This window comes from Dermacentor albipictus, chromosome 6 (genome assembly GCF_038994185.2).
Source record: "Dermacentor albipictus isolate Rhodes 1998 colony chromosome 6, USDA_Dalb.pri_finalv2, whole genome shotgun sequence".
NCBI classification, from domain to species: Eukaryota; Metazoa; Arthropoda; class Arachnida; order Ixodida; family Ixodidae; genus Dermacentor; species Dermacentor albipictus.
In genome coordinates this window covers 93494100-93520525 of record NC_091826.1, presented here as the reverse complement: position 1 = coordinate 93520525, position 26426 = coordinate 93494100, and the positions used below count along the sequence as shown (strand labels likewise).

The 26426-nt window shown below is 47.0% G+C and overlaps 1 protein-coding gene and 1 long non-coding RNA gene across 2 annotated transcripts; one reads left to right on the top strand and one right to left on the bottom strand.

The window, feature by feature from the left end:
* Positions 1 to 6974: 6974 nt before the first annotated feature.
* On the bottom strand, positions 6975 to 26426 carry LOC135907518 (uncharacterized). The gene is made up of 3 exons (XR_010566032.1): positions 26314 to 26426; positions 7764 to 7857; positions 6975 to 7461 (listed from the first exon to the last, which is right to left on the bottom strand). It is a non-coding gene; the product is annotated as an uncharacterized lncRNA (long non-coding RNA).
* Positions 23234 to 25064, top strand: LOC135907517 (uncharacterized). The gene has a single exon (XM_065439212.2). It carries the CDS (start codon positions 23666 to 23668, stop codon positions 24824 to 24826), a length of 1161 nt encoding a protein of 386 aa, XP_065295284.1. The 5' UTR covers positions 23234 to 23665; the 3' UTR covers positions 24827 to 25064.

The following is a 26426-nucleotide window of genomic DNA, read 5'->3' as shown; positions in this document are numbered from 1 at the left end:
GCTGCAACGGTGATCCAGACACACATATATTACGGGCTGTTACTACGGATTCTCGCTTTTCTTTAACGTCATCATACTTAAAGTTTGCGTGTGCTATAAAATATTATTAGAGACAGCTGTGCTCGGCATAACTATCCCGTCCCCACTTATATGCCGTGTAGTACTCTCGCGAAAAGGCGCATGCCATCGCTGACACCGTTGGGAACTGGTTGAGTTTATGCTGCTGTATCGAATGCACTGTCTGTTCTTTTCTGTTTGACGTAAAGGTAAACAATGCTGCTTAGTAATTAAGAAATGTCAGCATAACAACACACACAGACCCACCATCTACGGGAAATGCGACCGGCAGCGTTCGGGAACGGTAGCCAAAGTACAAGATGTTGGCACAGCGCTGTGTCGCCGCTTGCCGCTTATTGTGTACCTGCCGTGCAAAGTGAAGAGTAATCAAATCGCTATAGGGCCACAACCTAACTATAAGAGCAGTTTCCTTCGTCATGACTGCTTATTTCTCTATGAAGTCCAGCTCCATCGGTAGCGGGAGCACGAACTCGACTGGGTCAGGCCTAACCCAAACTTCGCTCAACAGGATCAACACTGACTCAAACTTCACGTGCACGGCTTGAGAGGACCCGTGCATTTCAACTTCGAAGGCATGTTGACGAATTTTGAGCACGAATAATTATATGTACAAGTGAATGAGCTGCAGCTATCGAGTTGTCGGATCGACGGCTGATCAAGTAGGGTTCGGTCAAGCTATCACGGTCGGCACGCTGATTTTGTCGGTGCTGTCGACACGAAAGCCTGTCGCGCTATATGACAACTCGCACTCGTTGGTTGCGTCGTGGTCGGCCTGTTACGATCATATGGTCTCAGTAACACAGTGCATAATAGTCGGCCAATCGGCGGAGTCTTCTTGTCGGCCTCGTATCGACCCAGTGTTACCACGCTTTAAAACAGCACATGCAGTCAGGCACGCGCTGCCACCACCAGGAACAGTGGGCCGACGCTGCAAGAACACTGCGTCAGCAACGTGTTCTTGAAGTGTCGCCCAAGTGTAACGCACGGGTTTATCGATAAACTTGACAGACGTCAATGCAACGCGGCAACTACGTGGTTCACGATGTAGTCCGGACTAAGCTCTGGCCCTTTTCCGTTTCAAAGTGGAGTTGGAGCCTTACGCACGTTTTCGGCACCGCACCGACGTCGACCTACTAGTAGAGTTTCAACGCGGTATGCATGGCACGAGCGTTTGCAACAGCGCGCGTCCAAGCGCTTTTTTTTGTCGGTGTACTTTCCCCCGATATCTGGCCGCGCAACCGCGCGCGTCCCTTCCAAAACGTTTCGCGACTAATCCGCTAGGGTATGGCGCATGCGTCGAGGCGCCGGGAAAGAGGCGGATTCCGATGGGGCGTTGACGCCTACTGCGCAGCAGCAACATCAGCTGCGCGTGGACTGTAGCCGGCTGACAGCACATACAGTCATGAAATACGATCGACTGTCGATAAATCTGCGAAATTTAGATCATTTACGCCAAGGTGCGGGACACTCCATTGAAGCAAGTCAAGGACTGATTCCGAGTGACTCTGAATTATTCTTCGTGCATATTATAGTGAGTCACTATAACTACAAACCAAATAAATAGCCAATTATTGTACCGTAGCTTTCTCATAAGAATAATTTAATCACCAGCTCGACTCAACTGATAATTCTAGGCTGCCGAACATTAGTAAGGAGTAAAAATATGTTTCGCAATTGCTAAGCAAACGTTCCACGTCAAACCTCCCGTTAAACACGGTAGTGCCTTCACCAAAGATGGCTACTTGGCCACGGTGGCCACATTTCGATGGGGACGATATGGAAAAACACCGGTGTTTTTAGACTTAGGTACACGTTAAAGAATCCCAGGTGGTCAAAATTAACCTAGAGTACCCCACGAAAGTGTGCCTCATAATCATACTGTATTTTTGTCACGTAAAACCCCACAATTTAATTTTAGCGATACATTTCACTCACAAGTAAAATGAAGGCTTTTAGGCAAGCAGAGGGTTAGGTTCGTCCTAAGCTTGGTATTCGTGGTCTATTCCTGGCTACGACTGCACAGACATAGCTAACTAAGTGGTGTATAGAAATGTTTACGCCGCGACCGAAGAGGCTCAAAAGACGTAGGGATTGTTTGCGCAAGACAAGGTTAATCGCAATCTACTGAATTGGTGAGCAGATGACTACGTGTTAAGTGGGCAGGAGGCAGACAGTGTTACGGCCCTTTGTGATTCGTCGCACTGCTACTACGAGAGCTAATCAGAAAATCTTTGCCCCTAATCTTTTTAGTGAGATTACGGCTGTAAATACGAAGTCAGCATATCAATTCCCAGCGGCGGACATTTATTGGACCGGCCTGGCCTGACCCACTGACGGCGCGGCACGGCGCCAGTGTAGCCTCAATGAACGAGCCCGATAGTGGAGCTACCTGACAAAGTGCGGGCTGTCTATAAAAAATACGTTGCAGTATACGCATATCGCCACTATCGCATTTGCCCTTCGGAACCACCGCACGCATCCGAGTTGCCGTGTTTGCAGGCTGCTTCATCGACTCTGTTTTAGTCTATCATTTATTACAAGATGTCAAGCTCAGAGTACACTCTGACTGGGTTCAGCGACTTCTTGGAGCGTCGACGCGTCGCCTTCGTCGATCCTCTACCAAGCACGCGAGTCTGCAGCGTCTGCGGCATGGTGCCTTCTCGCTCACTGCTGCTGTCTTGCGGCCAAGTTCTGTGCGTGCCATGCAGAGCGCAGATCGATGAACAGGAACCGTGCCCTTTCGACGGCAAGGACTGCCTCGCGGATAACGTCGTGCCGCAGGACTTCAAGTTGGCCGACTTGGATGAGTACAGCGTTCTCTGCCCCAACAGTGACGATTGCGACTTCCCCGGTACTCTGTCCACGCTTATGGAGCACCTCGTCAATTGCAACAGCGAAAAGGTAGAGTGTCCGAAGTGCAGCCAGCGCGTCTCTCGCAGCGTCGCCATTGACCACAGACGATTCTGCTCGGGAGCCGCTGAACCAGGACAGGAGGCGAGTACAGCCGAGGCACGCAGTGGCGTCATCCGAGTAGTACGAGATATCAGGAAGGGTCTCGAAACATTGATACAGCGGGCGCCTGGCGACGTTCTTGACAAGGACTATGTGACCAAGTCCATCAACTCGCTAGTGAAAAGGATCACCGTTCTTGAACGCGACTGCACAAAAGGCGAAGAAGATCCGGTGGGCAGCAGCCAAAAGCGAATGTTGCCCTCAGCCGCGGAACGGTCACTGTTCTCTGCGACACCTTACCGTGCCGCTTCCAGGCCGAGCGTTCACGTCACTCTGTGCTCCTTCGACGTCCAAGGAAAACTGGAATCGTTGGACAACGACAAAACTGACACAATAACGCATCCTCCATCCGTGCTGGGTGGTTACTTCTTCCGGCTCGAATGCGTTCTCCATAAGGACGAGGACGGGGAATCTACTGTGTGCTTTAAGTTTTCGCTCGGCGAGGGCAAATGGGACGGCCGCTTGTCTTGGCCGTTCGACAGAGAAGTAACAGTCTTCCTCACCCATCCCACTGATTCCGAGAGAGACATCCCACTATCAGTGTGTCTGCCTTATAACAAGATGGTAAAGAAGCCGGCGCCTGGCACTTGGAATGAAGGGGACACTACGGAAACAGTTCCCTGGGAAGATGTTGAATTCAATGGATTTGTGGATGGTGGCAGCATATACGCGAATGTGGAGCTCACTTAACCGAGTCATTCATTTGCCCTGTTTATGATCCCAGCATTTCGTTATCTTTCAAATGGGTAGCAAGGGAAAAAAAATGGCGTTACCTGCTGCATGACCTCGAAAGTGGTTTGCCTTTGCCGTGCAGGCTCACTGCTTTCTCGGAAAAATAGCTAAAACCTAGCGTAGGCATCAAGCAATTTCTTAATGCTTTAACCGCGCAAATACTGCATGCATCTGCTACAAAATCCGTTCGTAGTGCATGCCTCGGCGTCTAAGTGAATTCTTCTATAATTCGTTTTCTCTACGCTACAAAATAAAGTTCTCGTTCATCACGTGCCTGTGTATTCTTTCAAGGTGGCGCAGTGGCTCCACCTGGGTCTCTTGGCTGTGACAAGTGGTTATCTTAACACTCGCATGGAACAGCCTGCGATTTTATTCGCGAAAGCTTCAGTTTTTGTTATTCTCTTAAACACGTCGTCGACTAGCTCACCGGTTTGCTATTCTAACCCTTGCGACGGAGCGGCTGGGTGGCGTTGCACGTTAAAACTGGAACTCGAGAAATTCTCCACTTTCCACTCTACGTTCGCCGCGGCTTTCTCACTGCTGCTCACGTTCATCAACGTACCAGCGCGTGCGAAATAACATGGAATCTGTGAGCGCGTCCCGACTACACTCTAGCGCCCTGTAGCGAAGCGAGCACTTTTGTTTTTGTCCGGACATGCAGTTGCGCATGTGCGCTTTGTTTTCACGCTCTCTTCCATACACCCAGCCTTTGCCAGCGTGCTGTCGGAATCGTGGAGACAGCATATTAGCGAGGCGGGAAGGTGCTTTCTTTCCGGGTGGCACAGTGTGCAATGCGTTGTCACCGGTCACTGGCGCGCACACGTCGAACACGTCATTGGCACGCGCTCGCAGAACCCGCATTATTTTGTCCCCGCTTGTAGGTAGGTAAAGTGGAAGCGACGCTTCAAGAGAAGGCACCACGTTCCTTCACTCATGAATTTTTTTGCAGCAGTTCCGATCGCGTTGCCACAAGTGAAAGTCGCATCAATTTCGATGTGCTAGAGTGGAGCTCGTAATAACGCAGTTGTTTTCCGTTCTTTTGGGGAGATTGTCTCTGGCCAAACATTACATGTAACATGAATTTCTATCCAATGTTTCTTTTTGTCGCTTAGATTAACCGGCGAGCGTTCGTTTCTTCGAATGAAAACTTGCACGTGGTGTCGAATAAGGATATTCGAAAGAGCTCTAATCAGCTTGTAACGTGAGTGCTTGCAGGCTTCCTCTTCCTTGATCTCTTAAAACGGGTGGCAGTACCGGTACGGCTCGTATATTTTCTGTGCTTAAACGTCGACAGCACGGGACCTGGACGATCTTTAAATATAGGCGGCTCCCCTGCGAGAGCGATAACGAAAAGATCTCAAATTCTGAGCACCAGCTGAAACTCGAATAATGCCACGATTTCTTCCAAGCTACACAAAACCCCCTGCCAGACATAGATTATCAAACACTCAGATCGATGAGCCGTCCGGCTGATGCTTGCTTCATTTCGTATGCGCACTTTTCTGTCATAAAACAGGGGACGGTATAGAGGCGCTGTCTTGCATGTTATAAAGTGGTTGCTATGCAAGCGCGATTTGCTTCTCTGCTCTCTCATGCTCAGCTATCATTGTTCACAGCGCGGATAGCTAGCAGCCATTCAACTTGTCGCCACCATAATTCGCCGTGCATGGACGCAGCAGGAAATCGAAAAAGAAAAATTAAGAGCCATTCCGCTGTGAAAGTGGATGACCAGTGGAGCAGTGTATATATAATGATAAATATGTTGATAACAAATATGTTTGGTAAAAACAAAAGACACATACCACAATGAATTTTGCTTTTTCATGATTGTTGTTGCTGTTTTAATAAATTCATACTCAGTGCTTTGTTTTTCATTTCTAAGCTTCTTTTGTTTACTTTCTGGATTTATTATTCGGTCACCAAGGTGACTATGGCTTTGTCATCGCTATGATATACGGCCAGTGGCTCTGTGGCAACGCTGGAAAGGTTATTGGCCAACGTTGATGATGTGTGGTGTTTTATGGCGCAAGGGCCAGGTTTGGCCAAAGAGCGCCATGACAAGTTGTAGTGTTGATGTATTGTGGATGACGTGCACAATGAACTCATCATGGTAGATGTGATATGGCTGTAAAAGGGCCTAAAAAAAGCTTACGCTGTAAGTGGAGTGGAATATATAGGTGCTAAAATAATGACGGTGACTAGGACGTGATGTGGGCTATGGCAATGGGCTTTCGGTAAACGATGATGCAATAAAACATAACACTGATACCAGAGTTTCAAGAGAGCCCTTGAATGCAGGGCTGTTAGTCGTGTGCTTAAACGTTGCCTGGCCCGCCTTTATCTTCGTAAAATGCCCGTTCGACACGTGGATCTCCGAGAGCTTTGGCGCTACTTTCAGCTCCCGTTTTTTGCCAAAATCTACCACTGCGCGCACGTGCTCAAGTTTTACTTCCCTTGAGGGTAGGTCATGTCGACACTTAGTTGCATCACTAATGCTGAAAACGACAGAACTCAAAAGTTGGCCCCTGATGTTCTTAAATATGTGTGCAGCATCTGCAGTGAATACGAGTCCTTTGTCTTCAAGACAAGGGTGTGGTATCGAGTATATGGTGTTGGAGTTCCTGTGGCTGGAGAAGCAAAACTCATGCCACATTGCCCTGTTGGAAGTACCCATGTCTGAAGTGACGACGTGGCTCCTCAGGGAGATATCTTCGCAATGTTGCACGATCTTCAATATGCAGTCTCTGAGAATAAGGCCGTCTATGCCCCTTTCAGTAAAGTGATAGGCAATCACTTTTTCCACCGCCGGTTAAGACACCCTATCATGAACACCAAGGCATGGTGGGCAGGTTCATCTCGCTTTGCAGGTAAAGTTGTTCTCCCAAGAACAACATCTTCAGCGCGATCAAGCTCATAGCCCCTGGCAATCTCCATCTCATCTAGCAGCAGAACACAGTCTTTTTCAATGTCTTGCATAGCCCCTCCCCCTTTCGTTTTTAGCATGTTGATTACGTCAGTCAGGATCCTGGGCAGAAACCTGAGTGCCTGTAGGCGACGCGAAAGAGTCCTGTTAGTTGGCAGCGGGCACCCGAGTTTCCTTAAGGTTTCATAGCCGGACGACCCACATGAAAATTTAATTTGCAGTGCTTGCTTTACACTTTGTGGAGACCAAGTACTCCCTTTGGTGCTGTTGCTCTACTGTGCCTGTATTTGGTCTTCGTTAAGGAAGTTGATGTTCTTTCCGAATGTTTCGATGTTACCTTCGAGCTTTTTAACTTTTTTCGGAGACATTGGATTGTGGAGATTGGCTGGGTGTGCAATTATTGAAGTTCGCAGTATTTCTGTGTCAGGTCTGCGAGCTGCTTACTTAATTATGTTCAAGAGGTACAAGTAGACTGCAGGTCAGAAACCCCAGCATTCATTTGGCTGAGACTTGCAGACCTGCTTCGTCTGCTACCAGTCAGTGCCCTTGAGCAGGCGTCTTGTGGGCTGCAATTCTGTCCTTGAGTCTGCTCAAACCTGCCTGGTGACGACATTGGGTCCATCGCTGCTTCATGATCATCAGTGGCTATGTCATGTTAATCATCAGGTAGGGCTGAGAGGACAGCGGGTCCGGTGCCTCTTTGTGAGAAGGCAAAGCTGCGAAAACAAAGGATATCATCAAAATGCATCCCATAAACAGCATTAGGCAACAGCGGTACATGCTACGAACGGCTTTCTTAATGTCTTTTCACTTTTCTGTCCAAAGCACCGCTTGCTACAATCGTTACATTCAGAACGCCTGTAGAGCAACAAAATTCCATTTTCGGTCAGGGTCACTAACGTTTTCGTGCCCGGAACCCTTGTTCCTACATATTAAGTTACGTAGCAATGGCGTAACAACGACCTCCCCCCCTCCTACCGAGAGATGAAAATGGAACACGCTGAAAAATGAAACTTACGTCTGAAGGAAAACACTGTCGGCACCGCATTTGACTTTAGTTTTTTCCATCCGCCTGCTCTGCTTTGCTCGAAGCTGTCCTCTTCGAAATGAGCCTGCAAGTTCATGGAAAGTCTTTGGGTTTATTTCCTTCGCCAGATATGACCAGTGTTCACACGCCAACAATTGCTGTGCTTCGCACATTTCTAAACATTTTCCGAACTTTACTACAACTGCGACATTTAAAACAGCGCTATTCTATTATGCGAGCAATTCCGCACGTGCGAGTAACGTCCAAGTAGCGTTAATTAGGAATGGTTATACTACAGGGTTTCAGAATACTGACGAACTTTGGGCGCACCCTTCAACACAGCCTTTTACTGGTTGTCCTGCACCGCCCGCAAGGGCAAGATAAACGACTCAACTTGATTTGCTGCAGCACCGAAAAGCTGTAAAACATCACCGAACGCGCCACACAATACGCCTTAGGTAACACAGACGCGCACATAGGTTTTCAGTACGCGACGGAGACAGTCGAGATGTTATTTTTTGTAAACACTTTGACGTTACTGCTACTGGTTTGCTTAACTAGTAATCTGCTTGTCAGCCCAATGTTAACTACCAGGAAATATTACACGCAATCTACTTCAATTATCAGTAACGCGTAAGAAAGTCCACGTGGGAAAAATAATTCCCCCGAAGCGCCGCAGTACTCACACTGCATATGCATCGTATCCAGCTTTTCTGGACACAAGGGTTTAGTTCGCGTGAATGCCACCACGTGGCGTACTGACCTTAAACTTTTCAAACTTCCCGCGGTGACGCGTGATGACGTCAACCAAACAAAAATAAAAAAAAGTAAAAGCTATCCCTGTGCATTGAACTTCGCCACAATGCTTGTCCCGCCAGCGTTATCAGTGTTCTTGATCAAGCGTATTCGCTCGTCGCCTGGAAATTGCTCGTCATCCAGCGTTTACTCGCGACGAGCAATTGTTGATTCTGGGCTTTTGATTCGGTTCCTTTTTTTTTTCTTCTCTTTTCCTTTTCTTTTTCTTTTTTTTCATTCTACGGAGTAAAGAAGCTAGCCTAACCGTCAGAAGCACTTCGGGGCAGCCTTTCTTCAATCGGCATACATTGTTAACGTCCGAACATCGCACCGCGCCTACTAGAGACGCCGTCGTGGATGGATTTTGATTTTCCCTTATCGAATTTGTTAAGGCGCACACAATTATTTCACTAGCGACTTTGCAATGCGCACTCATGGGCTATCGCCGCAGCTGCAAATCTAGATGTGCTTAAGTATTAAGACATATACATGGATATGTCGGTTTTTCATCTTGACCCAAAAGTCACGAAACAAGAGTTGAGCAAACTGTCCCTGTGTCGTCGCAGGGTGTGAGAGGGGGCTAGTTGGTATTCCATGCTAAAGTGACTAGCGCAAGACACTAAAGAGGCGACAAGGATAAGCGCAAACTTCCAACTGGGCGCTTGTCCTTGTAGCGTCTCTCTCTTGTCCACTCTTGCGCTAGTCACTTCAGTCTGTGTCGTCATCCGTTAGCATGCTATGGCCGAAGCTGCTCGCAATATTACGTCACATTTACTGGCCACCAGGCCAGGTACATCCTTGGGTACGACATATACAGTACTTGCAGTTAGTTTCCAAAGTAGTCTCCTTTGGCGGCTATCCACGTGCGTGAAGCAAGAACGCTATTTAAAATTATTGTGCAGTAATATAGGCGGGATTTGTAGGTTCTCCACATTCTCTACTATGTTGCCGTTCCGCCTTTATTATATAGCCGCAATGTAGACTAGCAGCTATCGAACGCCATAAAGGCTATCCACATATTCAACCCTTAATGACCATCGGTTATCTTCCCTCCTCATTACATGTCCTGCCCATGCCAATTTCTTTTTCTTGATTTCAACTAAGATGTCATTAACTCGCGTTTGTTCCCTCACCCAATCTGCTCTTTTCTTATCCCTTAACGTTACACCCGTCATTCTTCTTTCAATAGCTCGTTGCCTCGTCCATAATTTAAGTAGAATCCTTTTCGTAAGGCTCCAAGTTTCTGCCCCGTAGGTGAGTACTGGTAAGACACAGCTATTATACACAGACTGGATTCCAAGGGAAGGGAAGCGTAGCAGGGGGCGGCAGAAGGTTAGGTGGGCGGATGAGATTAAGAAGTTTGCAGGGACGACATGGCCACAATTAGTAGGTGACCGGGGTTGTTGGAGAAGCATGGGAGAGGTCTTTGCCCTGCAGTGGGCGTAACCAGGCTGATGATGATGATGATGATGATGATGATGATGATGACATATTCAAGGACCTCACGCGCAACTCCTGAAACTTAATTGTATTCAAGAGTTGTGCTACTGCCCAGGACATCCTTCACGAATGTTACATAACGCATTATGAGGTTTTACTTGCCAAAACCACAATTTCATTATGAGGCATGCCGTAGTGGAGGATTCGGGAATAATTTAGACCACTTGGGATTGTTAACGTGTGCCTAACCCTAAGTACGCGGGTTTTCGCATTTCACACCCATTGAAATACAGCTGCCGTGGTTGGGATTCGATCCCGAGACCTCGTGATTAGCAGCCGAACCCAATAAAAGCTAAGCGACTACGGAGGGAAAGGAATGTTGGCAGTAGGAGGAAGGTGAAGGCCGGCACGTGAGAGAATTTGTTCTTATCCTCATTGCTGGAGAGTCGGTACCATCTGTCCAAGAATGACACCGTAGAATGCACTGTATTCAATGTGATGGAGTCCGCGTCCAATATTTCAGACCCGAATAATACTGTAATTACTGACGACCAGGCATCTCGCTAATACGTGCAGTCGTTTGACAGCTGCCGAGCGCTGGCGTCGGCCACAGGACCTACTTGACCTTTGTTCAATACTTGCCGACATTCTCGCCTTACTTCGCACCATTGCGTTTCAGCTGAACTGCTTCAACAGCCGATTTATTTGTGCCAGAATTTGGCCACCCTGTCAACGTTATGGTTTCTTATTTTTAAGTCATATTTTATATTTAGGCTAAGGCTGTCGTGAAATTTCCAGCGGTTTCACTTTTCCCAAAATGCCCGCATTTTTGTCGGCCTCTGTTAATATTTTGGAGGATTTTTAATAGACGTGGAAACCATTGCATGGCCCCCTGACCAAGCTGCTCAAAAAGTCATTTTATATCCCTGAGGTCATGCGCAAGTTTCCACCTACTTGCCGTTCATCAACCTCCTGATTTCCCTGTCACCTGTATTCCATTTTGACAACTGCATTCCCACGGAAGTTGGCGACGATATGTCCATGGGATTAAAGCCATTTAAATCAATTCTACTGTGGATACGACAGCCGCTTATGCTCACTGTGGATGGAAATGTTGCGCTAATGAGCGCCATTCTGAAGCATCTAAATTGATAGTCACAAAATTATGCGGATCCCACGTATGTGCGAATCGATGTAAGCAAAGCTTTCTGTGTTTGTTGTCATTGTTAAACGTAATCTCCACGGAGTAGTCAGGCACCCTCTAATGAAATGCTGTCAATGTTTGCCTGATTACGCCCATCATTGTGATGCAAATAAACGTAACTCCAACTCATTTTCTCAGAAATAAACGCTGAACGAAACGCTGACGTCATCCTGAACAAGATCAACAAGCGCCCTAGTGCTCGATCTTATGATGCCCCTATTCGTAAGCTTATATTCATGATTTAGTTATTCGGGGGGGGGGGGGGGGTGGAGGGCGAGAGCGATGTCTTCTTATACCGTAGAAACATCCCTCGGACGTCTCTGATGTGCTCGTTCTAATTCTCAAGTACCCAATGCAAACTGTAATCGCTGCAACTTCATGATGTCCTGGTGGCAGGCCACCATGGCATGTCGCGCAAGTATGACCGCGCTGATTCATTTGGGTTGGCATATACTATTTGGCGCGTCATACTTCGCCACATGCATTTTTCAAGCAGAGCTTGAAAAGGGCGGCCAACTCACTACGTCCCTTTCCTCTGTTTACTTCCGCAAAGTGTGTGTCTATCGCTGTGGTTACCAAATACGCCCAGCGGTATGCTACTACTCAAGCCTTCTGTCGGCTGAGCAACTGAAGTCGCAGGCTTTCTTCAACACGGCGTCGACGTTCAATATGGCTATCCTCAATTACTTTTCGCGGACTTCGCTCACCGCCTTCTCTCCAATGAAATCTCCTATACTACTCGCTCCTGCTAGACACAACACAAACACGCAACGACCTTAATGAAGTATCTATAACACGCTAGTTGACATGCTGTCGACGTATATTTCCGCTGAGCACCGGGATTGGAGGGTGGTCATGTCTATGGTGACATTATCGGTCTACAGCTTCGCTCAACAGCACCGCTCGTTACTCATCAGTTTTTCTTTTTTTTTGCCGACAAGAGTATAGCGTATCTCCTCTGAATATACTTTCGGCTTTAAGTGGGACCTTGCACGCCCGCTTATTCTGTCACGTTGACGGCGACCGTTGTCGTCAGGCTGCCGCCTAATTCTGAGCGTCGCAGTCACCAGAGTGCACAGAAAGCTGTCTTCCCAAACAAACCACCGGGATTCGAGCCCATCTCCCAAATGCAGCATCTTGCATTTGGGAGATGGGCACTCTAACCATTACGCTACCACCTGCCTCCACCAATTTCCATTTATCTGCCTTCCCACTTCTCGTTTTTGCCGCAGACGCAGGAAGAACGGATGCAGAAACGAAAAAAAAAGTAAAGATTGCTTGAGCCGCCAGTGACGCATGACTTTAACTTTGGCAGGTTACCCTCATTGGAGCGCATGTAGGCTTGCGGCTTCGTGCAGATGGTGGGTCGCCTTAGCTTTATTGTAAATTTACTTTCACCAACTCTTTTCAGCTAGAACTGAAACGACAAAAATGAGACCTACCGTTGAATATTTTTCTTGTTTTCTAGGTTTAAAGCAAAAATGCTCATTAACACTAATAGTGATTTTTTTTAAGAAATGGCATAAGGATACTATATTTCAAGGTGATGTTTTGTCAATACGGCCCGGCACCACGTATCGACGAAAGGGCATCACAGTGCCGATGCACGCGGCAGGTTACTGAATGAAGAAAACAGGAAACGACTGTTTTTCAGTTCTCGCAACATATTGTACACAGAACACAAGGCACCCACCACCATGACATTCTTTTTTTTTATGCGAAGCATATTACGAGAGCTCAACCCAGCTCCTCAGGCGCGGCGGTGTCGCCTTCAATACCACGTGACACCGTGACGTCACGACAGAGGAGAAACGGGGCTCCAACTCGCGCCGTCGCTCGCGGCGTCTCCCCCCGCATCGGACGCGGTGAGCGTCGAGCAACGCAGCGTTCGGCGCGACAACGAAATGTGCGCCTGAGCAAGCGCCGCACGCCTGAGCCGACGCCGACGACACCGGCTTTTCTGCGACACGAGCTCCTTAACGCTGTCGCGTTAAAATAAAGGCTGGTATGCTTCGCATCCTGGGCTTAACCTTAGCTAAGCCACAGCCATTTTTTTACAACAGCGACACACAATGCCGGACTGATATAGTTCCTAAAGGGGTCTCATTTGATTTTTCATCGCAGTACCGCAAGCACAGTTGCGTCGCGCGTGCTTGCAGCCACGTACTGTAGCCATGCTCCTTTTCCTCTAACAATATGGCCGCCGGCGGCTTCAAGCGCTCCCGTAGGTGGCGGATTGGACTGTCACTCGAGAAGTTTAAATACATAACCTCTTTGCATAGAAACGACGGCATGATTGTTAACATCGTTGCTCTCCAGACTGATCTTGATGAGCTAACTCATTGGTGCGGTAGGGCAAATGGTAATTAACGTAGACACAACTATACATCTCAAGTTTACTTCCGCTGCTAAGACGATTCCTAATGCCCACACAGTTAATAATACTATCATTCAAACTTCAGCGTCGGTAAAATACCTCGGTGTAAATTTTAGCTCTTATTTATCCTGGAGCACTCATATTGAACTGATTACTACCAAAGACTTAAAAAAACTTGGTCTTCTTAAACGCCGACTATGCCAAGCCAACCAGGATACAAAACTACACGCATTCAACAGGCTAATCAAGCCTGTGATAGAATACGCACCCGTGATCTGAAACCCTCATTATACCTATCTTTTTAACATGTTGGAATGTATCCAAAACAAGGCTGCTCTATTCATCCTTTTCCGTTACTCTCGGTATCAAAGTGTAACAGTACTGAAAATATCGCTCCGTCTCCCGCCTCTGGTCATGCGCAGAAAACTCAGCCGTTTATCTTTTTTCCATACTCTCTACCACAGCAACACACCATACGCAAGTTCACATCTTCTCCCGGTGCCGCACACACCGGCTCGTGTAGATCACATGAAGAAGACTAAACCCATTTTCGCTCGGACAGAACGATACAAATACTCACCTCTGGTCCTGGCTATTGAAGAGTGGGATTCGCTTCCTTCTAGCATTGCGGCTATCGCTGGAACATCATCATTTCAAACAGCTCTTTGGTCCCCCCCCATACTTAGAAAATTCCACTAGAATGATGTGCGTTTTTTTTCTTTTTTTTTCAGTGTGTGCGTGTGGGCCGTAACGTTCTGTGGAATGTTAGATGACATGTTTTGTAACTTCTGAAAGTGCGATTTTTGTTTTGTGGGATTTGCTACATGTGCATTTTTTCAGTACCTGTTCCTAGCATTTCTTCCCCTGTCAACTTGTACCTGGCTTATTAACTTGTTTATTCCTGTCTTCATCCGTTTATATTCTGTGTTGTATATTGTTAAGTTTTCTTTGATGAATCCCCCCCTACGTAACGCCCGCATTGGGCCTTTAGGGTATTGAAATAAAACAAATATTGCTGGCTTGGATATGTTTGGCACGAGGCCCAAGTCGGTACCGTGTCTTCTAACACGTTCTTTTGTTTTCGTCTCTGTCTTGAAAGGACGCGCACCGTAACATGCTGCAATGGTGATTTCGTTGCGCGTATGTAAGGTGAGAAACGCGGTTCTAAAATGTCTGTTCACTAACTTGTGCAGTAAGCCCATGTTTATAGTATTCGCGCAATAGTAAGAGTCACGAGTATGGCAACCGTAACCGCAAGCGCCACGTTATAGTCGTAACTTGTCGCGACAGCGTAGTTGAAATCCACTGACCCTGCCACTAAGAAATACGTGGCGAGGTATGGCTGATGAATAATTAATTGCGAAGATTGGTTTTCAGTAAACGTTTGTTACCAAGAACGGCGGGTGCTCATACTACCGCAAATGACGGATGCTTGGCGGTGACTCCAATCATTTACTCGCCACATCACAGATCTACACTTGAATTCAACTGGTTTCACCAACTCTTGCTTATATTCTCTCGCCCTTAAACTGCGCCCTCGCCTGCCACCAGGCCTCCAGCTTTTCCTCTTTGTCCCCCGCTTCTTTCCCAATCTGCTGAGACGTGCTTCCACTGATGCTTGGTCTTCTTTTTTCTCAATAAATGAAGGCATTCATTCATGTTTTCCTATGTTACTGCAGAAAATAGCGTGTCTTTTTCTACATAACCACCCTGTCTCTCACCTGGACTCTCCAATCGCAGAACAAAGTTGCGGTGTTGCAAATGACTGGGCATCACATACACAATTTTCTAGGAATGGCCAGTAGCACGGCGGGCAATTTTTGGTGGGTGACGAGACAGTATATAGAACACCTTCTCTGCAATATCCCCACTCAGTGCTCTGCTTCGTGAGCTACTATTAGCAGCTACTACGAAGTACGAAATGAAAGAAACCTAGCTGGGCTGGTCACGGACAGGTCTTTTTGGATTCGTGATGCGTCGATATAAAATATATATATTTCGTATATAAGCCTAAATGACAGCGATATAAGCGAGGTGAGCAACGCTAGCACGTTGGTTTTGACTAACGATGCTCTTCATGCAGCACTTTCGTCTTATGCGTGTTTGCGAACGGGAATGAAAGACAGGAGGGTAATACGGCTTCCTGAAATTAAACATTCGGAATAACTCTTTGTTGGACGGTTAGACATATGTTGAGGGCCCCCGATACGAACCACCTGCAAGTCTGTATCAGCTTGCAAAGAGGAACTCAGATTAAACGTTGCCAAGAGGATAGGCTTTTAATTATCATAAAGATATCTTTATTGAAATTCCTTACCATGAGGTGAAAGCCGACTAACAAGCGTTTATATTGTCTGTGTTATTAAAACGTCCTGTTAATAAAAGGTTGCTGTGCTTTACAGCCTCCTAAATTAGGTTATAAAAAATAAATTGATGCGGTAAGTGTGTAAACGCAGACGCAAGAAAAGGCCTAGTCCGTTTCCAAGTGTTCACTCAATGAAGATGGAGCGCCTCTATACTCTCACATTGTAGGGATGTCAAGAACAAAACACTTCCAAAGAGTGAGTCATGAATATAACTCATTATAAAGTGAGCTTGCTCTGGAAAAGAAAACGCTCAAAGCGCAACGATGGCTGCGTGCAAAGTGCTTCCTCTGATTCCGATCTACGGATCAAGGCGTTAGTTCGTCATACTGAAATGGTCGTACATTGCAGCGCAATCTCGGGTCCTCAAATGTGACGGCGAATGTAGGCCAGTATTCGCTTCACGCGCGCAATCTGATAAGATAACGCTCTTTCGCTATTGAATCCGTGACAACATACTGGATATTAGAAACACATGCAGGCCATCTTGAGCTAACTGATAACTTTGGAACTGTGGTTAGACGCTAAAAAAAAAGCACCCCCCCCCCCCTAAAAAAGGAATACAGTTGCTTTCAATATTAGCTGAAAAATAGTGCTTGTCGTTTGAAAAGGGCCTCCAACACTGCACAGCGGCGCCGACATACAGGAAATTCAAGCGCGAACTATCAAACCAGCGTATCGTGGTTCAATGTATCCCAATAGTCCAGGGGCCAATTCCACCACGGCTACTGTGTCGGAGCTCGTATTTCATGTCAGCATTATTTGTCACAAAATCACAGTATTTTTTCTTTAGATCTTATCATTACACAGCTAAAATACATCCAGCGAAAGCCTCATCTTAATATTTCAGTACTTTTCGTTCTAACGTGCACATCCGTGATGATCCATATGTTACAAAGTACTGAAAATGTACCCAATGCTTTCCTCCAGGCAGCAGTTTTTATTCCTTATGATGCCAGGAAACCGAGCCTGATGCCACCAACGCTCAGACACTTAATCAGGAGCGCACACAATGTTCTCGCACACCTTGTGGGATGTACCGTAGCGCTGAGGTGCTTCTTGTATAATATATCAGAATCGGTTGTAAAGGCAGTCGTGCAAGTTTGGGCACATGTGCTTAAGCTCATGAAGTTGATTTGTGCCAAGATAACCTGTCCAAGCTTTCACACTTACTTTATAAGAAGTCTACAACACCATCAATATGCCGGCTGCTTTTAACTGCACGAAACAAAACTATTGAAATGATACAAACAATGTTAACATCATTTTATCATTCGAGTGTTCAGATTGGTAATCTCTAGATGCGGAGTAAGTTGAGAAGTTGTTTGCGTAATCAACAAAGCTACGTTAATTAAATTTTCAGTAATGGTTCTTACGTGGCTAAAGAAAATGAGCAGTTTGGAGCCCGTCCTCGAGATTATGCAGCCAATCGAAAAACTTTCGACTAAACATACTTCTGTAAGAGCCATGCAAACAAACATTTTCCAAGTAAACACTCTTGGAAGGCGTAACTGACGCAGAAAAGGAACGTCTGTAAAGCCACAGAAAGAACAGCAGTTCACGACGGGACACAAAGGAGGAACAACACACAAACTGCGCTAACAACTTCAAGCGCTGTTTATGTGATAATGAAGCAGCTAGACCTTCAGTCGTTCCTTCCAAACCTGTAAAGTCAACCTGACCACATTTAGCCTTTCGGTATGCTGTCATCAATAGTATGGCCCCGCGAACATATTCCCCGTGGCCTTATCGTCGCCTTCCATTTTTATTCATGCTGTTTTCTCGAAAGCAAGCAGTTTAAAGTTTTGGTGTCAACGCGGCAGTGTACGTGTGCCGCCGAAAGCTTGCTTGGTCGCAGAAGCGATGCATGACGGAATGATGGTGCAGATTTAGCGCGCCGCTGGCATCAAGACAATGCGCGGCCGCCAAGGGAAGGAAGATAACGAAAGTGAACAGCTTGGTAGCTGCTCATAGAGCCGTGCCGATGGGGACGGTGCCATCCTGACGAAATCTGAGCCGGCGATATTGATAGATGCAGCGTTTTTGTTTTCTTTAATTCTTCTTCTTTTTTTTTTTTACAGCGAAGTCGTTAAGAGGAAGCTTTAACACGGGCCCTACTCTGACTCGGCCTATTCAAATAGATGTAAAACGCCGAACCCCTTTCCTTAGATAACCCCTGGACCGATTTTAACGAAATTTGTTGGATTCGGGAGAGAAAGGTAAATTCTAGTGACTATTGGAAGCGGAATTTCTATTTAGGGCCTGAATTTTGGTAAAAGATATTAAACAATTCGAAAGTGCGAAAAGTACACAAGCACGAAGTTTACAAATTAATAACTCCAGATCAAGAACTGATATCGCGGTTCTGTAAACAGCATCCATTAGACAATTCCAATATGCCGATTTATATCTTACGTGAAGTCGTTACGTTGTGAACAAGGGTTGTAGAAAAGCTGTATTTCCGTATTACTAAATTTTTTAAGATTCATGCGTAATATATCAATTTTGTCTGCTTTAGATGTGCTGTTAGATGCAATGTACATAATTTTGATATCAGTTTTCTTTGCCGAAAGAGAGTTGTAAACTTGATGGTTTCGTTTTTTTTTTTAATTTGCAATTTTGAACAATTTTGAATAAACAAATGATGACCTAATTCAAGAATTCGAAACCAACAGACACTAGATTTTGAGTTCTTGTTTTAAATGCAACAAACCTTGTCAAATTAGATGCAGTGGCTGTCGAGAAAAACGAATTGTCCTTTTACATTTATTAAGATAGGACCACCAGAGCTAAAGCTTCCTGTTAAGGGCTACTTTCTCCACTATCGCGTCCGCGTGTAGAGCCAAACGCTGAAGGTAGCGTAATACCAGCCCGACCCGCAGCGGTGGTGAAGCATGCGTTCAGCGCTCCCCATATGTGGGCTGATCCCGAATGTAATGCCATGCCGGGGAGACCCGCGGCGGAGATGAAGCAGGCGTTAAGCACTCCCCATATGTGGGCCGATCTCGAAGACAGTGCAATGCGGGGCCAACATACGGTGGAGGTGCAGTTCATCATTAAGGGACCCACATACACAGCTTTGCAGGTCATGTTTCTTCACAGAGTGGAAGGGCACTGAGATTTTTTAGTTATCCGCGTTTATCCTGCATGCGTCTGCGATGAAAACAAGAAGCAGATATGCCTGGAAAATCTAAGGTAGTGGAAGCAGGTGGTAACGGAGAGGTTAGCATACTCAGCCCCTGCACGTACTTATATCTGCATTGACATGGGTTCGTGGTAGTGATAGCGACCAAAGCTCTACTTTTTGTGCGTACTCTAGTCATTGTGAAACTAAGGATGTGCTTAGCATGCCCAGTCACTGAATGCTAATTGCAGCAGTTACGAGTGGTGGAATCCCGCTGGGGCTGATTGTGAAGAAAGCTTCCTTTCTCTGTCCACTCTCGTGATGGTGAAGCTAAAAATGAGGAGGAGGCCTGACGGACACAACGTTGATCGTCACCATAACAGAATGGATGGACGACCTGCGGAAAGGACAAGGCACACCAAGTTTTTAGCACTTAATTTGTCCTACAGTAAAGCGCTACAATGGCTAGTATGCCCTCATGGGAATGGTAGACCGAACTGCTTCTCACTGCTAACACTGGACTGATACTAAGAAAATACTCCGTCCGCAGGCACCACGCTACACTGAAATTAGCAAAACAATGTCAGTTTATAAACTGATATTGCCAATTATCTGGTGTCCTTCTTGTGTGTGTGGAGGGCATAAAGGTCCTGGCAATGAAATGGTAGTATTTTCGTTTTGCTGCAGTTGCACACAAACGAAATTCTTTGAAGTAATGCGACAGCGATCTACCGGCGGAGAAGACCAATCCACAATATAAAAATAATTGCTGGTTTCAGATCTTCCAATTTACTTTGCGCTTAGCTACCATCTGTTATATTTTTCTTTTTGTGCTCTTATAAAGAAGAAAACTCCACATTACTACAATATCAACAACCGTACACAAAATAGACTGGCTTTGAAGCTGTGACCACGCACCGCACTTTTCTGCATTTAGCACATGTAGTATTGGGCAACACGTTTGAGCTAAATGATTAGGTTTTCGGTCAAAGCACTGTGACAGGCGGGAGAAACTCGTTGTCATGCCCGGTCGAAACAATACCATCTGAAATCTTATTTACTTATATTCATTTTTGAAAAATCACTATAACCGTTTATACATTTGCTTCGTTTGAGTTATATTCTAGCTTGCCTCGTCAATCTCAAAAATCTATTCTCTTTTCGGGAGACGGCCTTCGTGAAAAACGACGCAACATGACAGTAAAACATCCAGCAAGGCTCTATCCAATGATTGGCGAAATAGTGCGCTGAGAGCGTGTCGACTAGCGTGGGAGTGAAAGTTGAATTATGATAGTTGTCAGCTTGTTTTGCCTCTAGCACGAGCGAGTAGTGTTAGCAATGACATTGGTGCAAAAATGGTCAGCTCAGTCTGCGATTTGTTCATGTGATCTCCGCATTGAACGTCGCAGTTGTCACTTCTGTACTTCTGTGAGTACTACTGTGACATTATCAGCCCAGTGGGCTGGGAAGGCTCGATGGTAGCTCACCTTGAGGAGTATTAGGTAACAATTATTAATATACATACTTTGCGATGATGAAAAAGATGCAGAAACACCACTGGTGTTGTCTAACTATTCATAAACAGGCCCCCAAATTTCAATTGGCCCACCCCCAAACATTAGATAGGCCCACCCCCAAATTTCAAGTTGGCACACCCTTAAATTAAAATTGGCCCACCCCCCGATTTTAAGTCGGCCACGCCCGATTTTTTTTCGCCCAGCCTTAAACTTGGAGTTGGCCCATCCCCAATTTCAACTGGGCCACCCCTAATTTTCAAGTTGGTCCATCCACGAATTTTCATAAATCGTTCCCCAAAATTCCAGTCGACGCACCCCAAAATTTAGGTTGGCCCACCCCCATATCGCCCCCAAGTTCAGATTGAGCGACCCCGAGATTGCCCCCAGATTTAGGTAGGACCAACCCCATATCACCCCCAAATACAGATTGGCCCGCCTCCACAACACCGCCAAATTTATATTGGCCCACTCCAATACCACCTGCAAATCTAGGTTGACCCACCCCCATATCAGCCCCAAACTAATGCTGGCCCACCCCTCGATCACCTCAAATTTAGGATGGCCCACCGCAAATCATACCCCAATATAGGTTAGTCCACCCATCACCTACCCCCCCCCCCCCAATTCAGCTTGGCCCAGCCAAACATCACCCCCATGGTTAGGTTAGCGCGTCCCCATGTTACCTTCAAATTTAGGTTCGCCAACCCCCATATCATCCTCAAATCCAGGTTGGCCCACCCCCCTATCAGCCCCAAACTTAGCCTGGCCCACCCGTCTATCAACTCAAATTTAGGATGGCCCACCGCAAATCACTCCCAAATTTAGGTTAGCCCCCCTACCCCCCCCCCTCCATTCAGCTTGGCCCAGCCCCGTATCACGCCCATGGTTAGGGTGGCCCACCCCCCATATCACCCCCAAATTTAGGTTCTCCCACCCCCATATCATTCCCAAATCCAGGCTGACCCACCTCCATATTCCCCCAAACTTAGGCTTACCCACCCCTATATTACCTCAAACTTAGGTTGGGCCACCCCCATATCAGCCTCAAATTCAGCTTCGCTTACTACCATTTCACCCCAAATTTAGGTAGGGCCACTCCCATATCACTGCTAAATTCACCTTGGCCCAAATTTATGCTGATGCCACTTCCAATTTCAAGTTGGTCACCCCAACACTTTATATGACGACCTATATATTTATATGGGAAATGCGTCAAGCTTTTGGCGTTACAGGCACGATATTGCACGATTTTGCTACCAAATTGCAGGGGTACTCGACAAAGAATGCTGCCCATTAAAAGCAAATGCACCGAACGAAGGACATTTACTCAAATGGTTTTTTACGGCCACACCTACGGATTGATACCACTCGGCTGTAGGGAACACATTAACAGTAGCTACTAATCCAGACGCTGCACATCTCCTAGTTGGAACATTTCTTATTTGGATGAATATTTAGAAATAATTAACGTTCTGGCAGCGACTCAGCCTAGCAGACCCTTTGTTCCACAGGAATGTTGCATAGGCATGGCACTGGCGACCGGGTAACATTGTGGCACAGCTGGACGTCATTCGCTCGGAGTGTGTGCCATTAAGGACAGCCGAAAGTCGAAGAAAACGGACCTTCCAGAAGAACGCAATAAGAATAGCCATCTTGTTCTTGCAGGTTCCACGCTACAAAGCACGAAAGTTTTTTTTTTCGTAACACAAAGCCATGCGCAAGCTTCTAGTTATGTATTCTAATGAATAAAACCTTCATAAAAGCGATGAATTAACCAATGAACACGATACTGCTACGTTTTATGAAGGAAAAACAGAAAGCATAATATTTCAAGAGCACCACTGGAAAACCAGAACCGAAAGCAATTCTTGAGTTTTGTGTTTATGCCATTTGGTAGGAGACTATAATCCCTATGCGGCTTTCAAATAATGCGCTGCTGAGAAACCAAAACCGAAACCGAAAGCAAATCTTGGGTTTTGTGATTCTGCCATCTAGTGAGAGACTACAAAACTAGGTCGTATGCTGCTTAAAAAAAAAGAAAACCGCTGTGAAGGGGGAATCGAACCGCGGCCGCCGTGATGCGGGACGAAAGGTGCTCGGTATTCTACCACTCGGCCACGGTTACCGAGGCTTCGCCGAGGGGTACGCTCATGTTGTTATAGATACCAAGGCAATTTTCACGACAGTGTTACAAAAATCGCTTTCGGGAACAGTCTTACGCCATATGTGGAGAGTCGAGAGAGGCATCAATCGAAAGCTGAGTCTCCGGACTACTTACGCTCCACTGCGTATTACGATAGACTGGATAGTTTTATTACAGTCATCATTCTTGCCTCAAAAATCGAGCACAAATTTTCGTCGTTTCCATAGGCTTCCATTGCTAAAACTTTAACTGCTGTGGGAACAAAATTTTTACGTGCCATAGAGTGATCACTGCATTTGGCTCGTGTGGACTGTCTTCTAGAACACGTTTGTCACCTGCGTTTTTCAATAATCGGCCTGCAGCTTTTGTTATTCGCGAAAAACCCGCTCGTTCCATTGAAAACGCGCTAGCTTCGTGCCGGGCCCGCTTGGGGCGCTAGTTGGTACGTGTCCAGAAAAGCTGGATATGTGTTCGTGGGCTGCCATTTGTCCCGCTTGATCCTCACAATCCACACTATTCTTCTTTTTGGATCTCTTGGAAACTGAAACATTCGCCAACCATTTCTCGAGTGATTACTGCACAACGGCACGCAGCAGCCGGCCATTTTGTGCCGACGACACCCAGCGAACTCGTCGCAGCAACGTCCTACCACATGCACCGGGCAGCGCGCGCGGCGGGCGGGAACATGGCGGCGGTGGCTAGAACGAGCCGGTTCTCGCAGCACCAACGCCGTCAAACACTGTCTCCACCCTGAACGGAGCGGCGGGCAAGGAGGACATCGAGGCACCCTACTGCCACCGAAGCCGGGGAGTTTCCCACCACTGGTATCGCCACTATCGCATCTGCCCTTCGGAACCACCGCACGCATCCGAGTTGCCCTGTTTTGCAGACCGCTTCGTCGCCTCAGTTCAGTCTATCATTTCTTACAGGATGTCGGGCTCAGAATACACTCTGACTGGTTTCAGCGACTTCTTGGAGGGCCGACGCGTCACCTTCGTCGATCCTCTACCGAGCATGCGAGTCTGCGGCCTCTGCGACAGGGTGCCTTCCCGCTCACTGCTCCTGTCTTGCGGCCAGGTTTTGTGCGAGCCATGCAGAAATCAGATCAAAGAGCAGGAACCGTGCCCTTTCGACGGCAAGGACTGCTTCGCGGGTAACTTCGTGCCGCAGGATTACGAGTTGGCCGAGTTGGATGAGTATAGAATTCTGTGCCCCAACAGTGAGGACTGCGCCTTCACCGGTACTCTGTCCACGCTTATGGAGCACCTCGTCAATTGCAGCAGCGAAAAGGCAGAATGTCCGAAGTGCAGCCAGCGCGTCGCTCTCAGTGTCGCCATTGACCACAGACGATGTTGCTCGGGAGCCGCTGCTGCAGGACAGGAGGCGAGTACAGCCGTGGCATACAGTGGCGTCATCCGAGAGGTACAAGATATCATGGAGGGTCTCGAAACACTGATACAGCGGGTGCCCGGCGACGTTCTTGACAAGGACTATGTGACCGAGTACGTCAACTCGATAGTGAAGCGGATCACCGTTCTTGAACGTGACATCACAAAAGGCCAGCAACATCCGGTGGGCAGCAGCCAAAAGCGAAAGTTGTCCTTAGCCATGGAACCACCACCGTTCGCTCTGACGCCTTGCCGTGCCGCTTCCAGGCGGAACGTTCACGTCACTATGTGCTCCTTCGACGTCCAAGGGAAACTGGAATCGTTGGACTACAACAAAAGCCACAACATAACGCATCCTCCAACCGTGCTGGATGGTTACTTATTCCGGCTTGAATGTGTTCTCAATAGGGAGGAGAACGGGGAATCTACTGTGCGCTTTAAGTTTTCGCTCGGCGAAGGCAAATGGGACGGCCGCTTGATTTGGCCGTTTGCCAGAGTAGTAACAGTCATCCTCACGCACCCCAATGATTCCGAGAGAGACATCCCGCTACCAGTGTACCTGCCTGATCACGAGATGGTAAAGAAGCCGGCGCCTGGCACTTGGAATCAAGGCAACACTACCGGTACAGTTTCCTGGGAACACGTTGAACTCAATGGATTTGTGGATGGTGGCAGCATATACGCGAATGTGGAGCTCACTTAAACGAGTCATTCATTTGCCCTGTTTATGATCCCAGAATTTCGTTATCTTTCAAATGGGCAGCAAGGACAAAAGAAATGGCGTTACCTGCTGCATGACCTCGAAAGTGGCTTGCCTTTGCCGTGCAGGCTCACTGCTTTATCAGAAAAATAGATGAAGCCTAGCACCGGCATAAAGCTATTTACTAATGCTTTAACCGCACAAATACTGCATCTGCCACGAAATCCATTCGTAGTGCATGCCTCGGCGTCTAAGTGAAATTCTTTTGTATAATTGTATATTTTGTATTCACTCTGCTACGCAATAAAGTTCTCGTTCATCAGTGGCATACCTACCCTAATACACATAACCTGTGTGTGCACTAAGCACCCTCACAGGCCAAATACCAGTAGGACAATGGAGCAGTGGGAGGCACAGCTCGCCCGCTCCGACCTGGCAGGACAAAAGTCCTTAATTAGCCAGGTCAGGCAGGCGGCAGAGGCCAGTGGGGCCCTGGACTGAGAGGCTCCGACCACCCCTCCTTCAAATCTTTACAATGGCAATAAAGTTTCTCTCTCTCTCTCTCTCGTCCATCATGTGTCAGTGTATGCTTTCAAGGTGGCGTACTGCCTCCACCTGGGTCTCTTGGCGTTGACAAGTGGTTATCGTAACACACGTGTGCAAGAGGTTGCGATTTTATTCGCAAACGCTTCAGTTATTTTTATTTCTCTTAAACACGCCGTCGAGTAGTTAACGGGTTCGCTGTTCTAACCCTTGTGACGGAGCACCTCGGTGGCGTTGCGCGCTAAAACTGGCACTCAAGAAATTATCCAGTTTTTATTCTACGTTCGCCGCAGCTTTGGTTTGTCTCACTGCTGTTCAGTTTCACCAATATACCAGCGGGTGCGAAATAACATGGAATCTGCGAGCGCGTGTCAAACTGCACTCTTGTGCCCTTTAACGAAGCAAGCGCTTTTTTTGACGGGACGCCGTCGCGCATGCGTTTTTTTTTTCTTTTTTCAAGCTCTCTTATCTTCCATAAGCGCGCTGTCGGAATCACGGCGATAGCATGATAACGCGCTAAAAAATCGCTTTCTTTCCGGCCGGCACTGTGTGCAATGCATTGTCTCCCGTCAAAGCCCGTTAATGGCACGTGCTCGCAGATTCCGCATTATTTTGTCCCCGGCTGCACATAGGTAAACTGGAAGCGACACCTCAAAAGGAAACCACACGTTCCATCACTAATAATTTTTTGTAGCAATTGTGATCACGTTAGGTTCGATGCGCCAGAGTGGAGCTGGTAATAACGCAGTTGTTTTGCTTATTTGTTTCGTGGTTGTCTCGGGACAAATGTAACGTATAGCCTAAATTTCAATCCAACCGTTACATTTTGTTGCTTAGATTAACCGGCGAGTGTTCGTTTCTTCAAATGAAAACTTGCCCGTGGTGTCGAATAAGGATATTCCAAACAACTCTAATCAGCTGGTAACGCGGCAGTTTGTAGGCTTCACCTTGCTTGATCTCTCAAAACGGGCAGTGGTACCGGTGCTGCTCGCATCTTTTCTGCGCCTAAACGCTGTGCCAGCACGTGACCTGCACGGTTCTTAAATGTAGACGGCTCCCC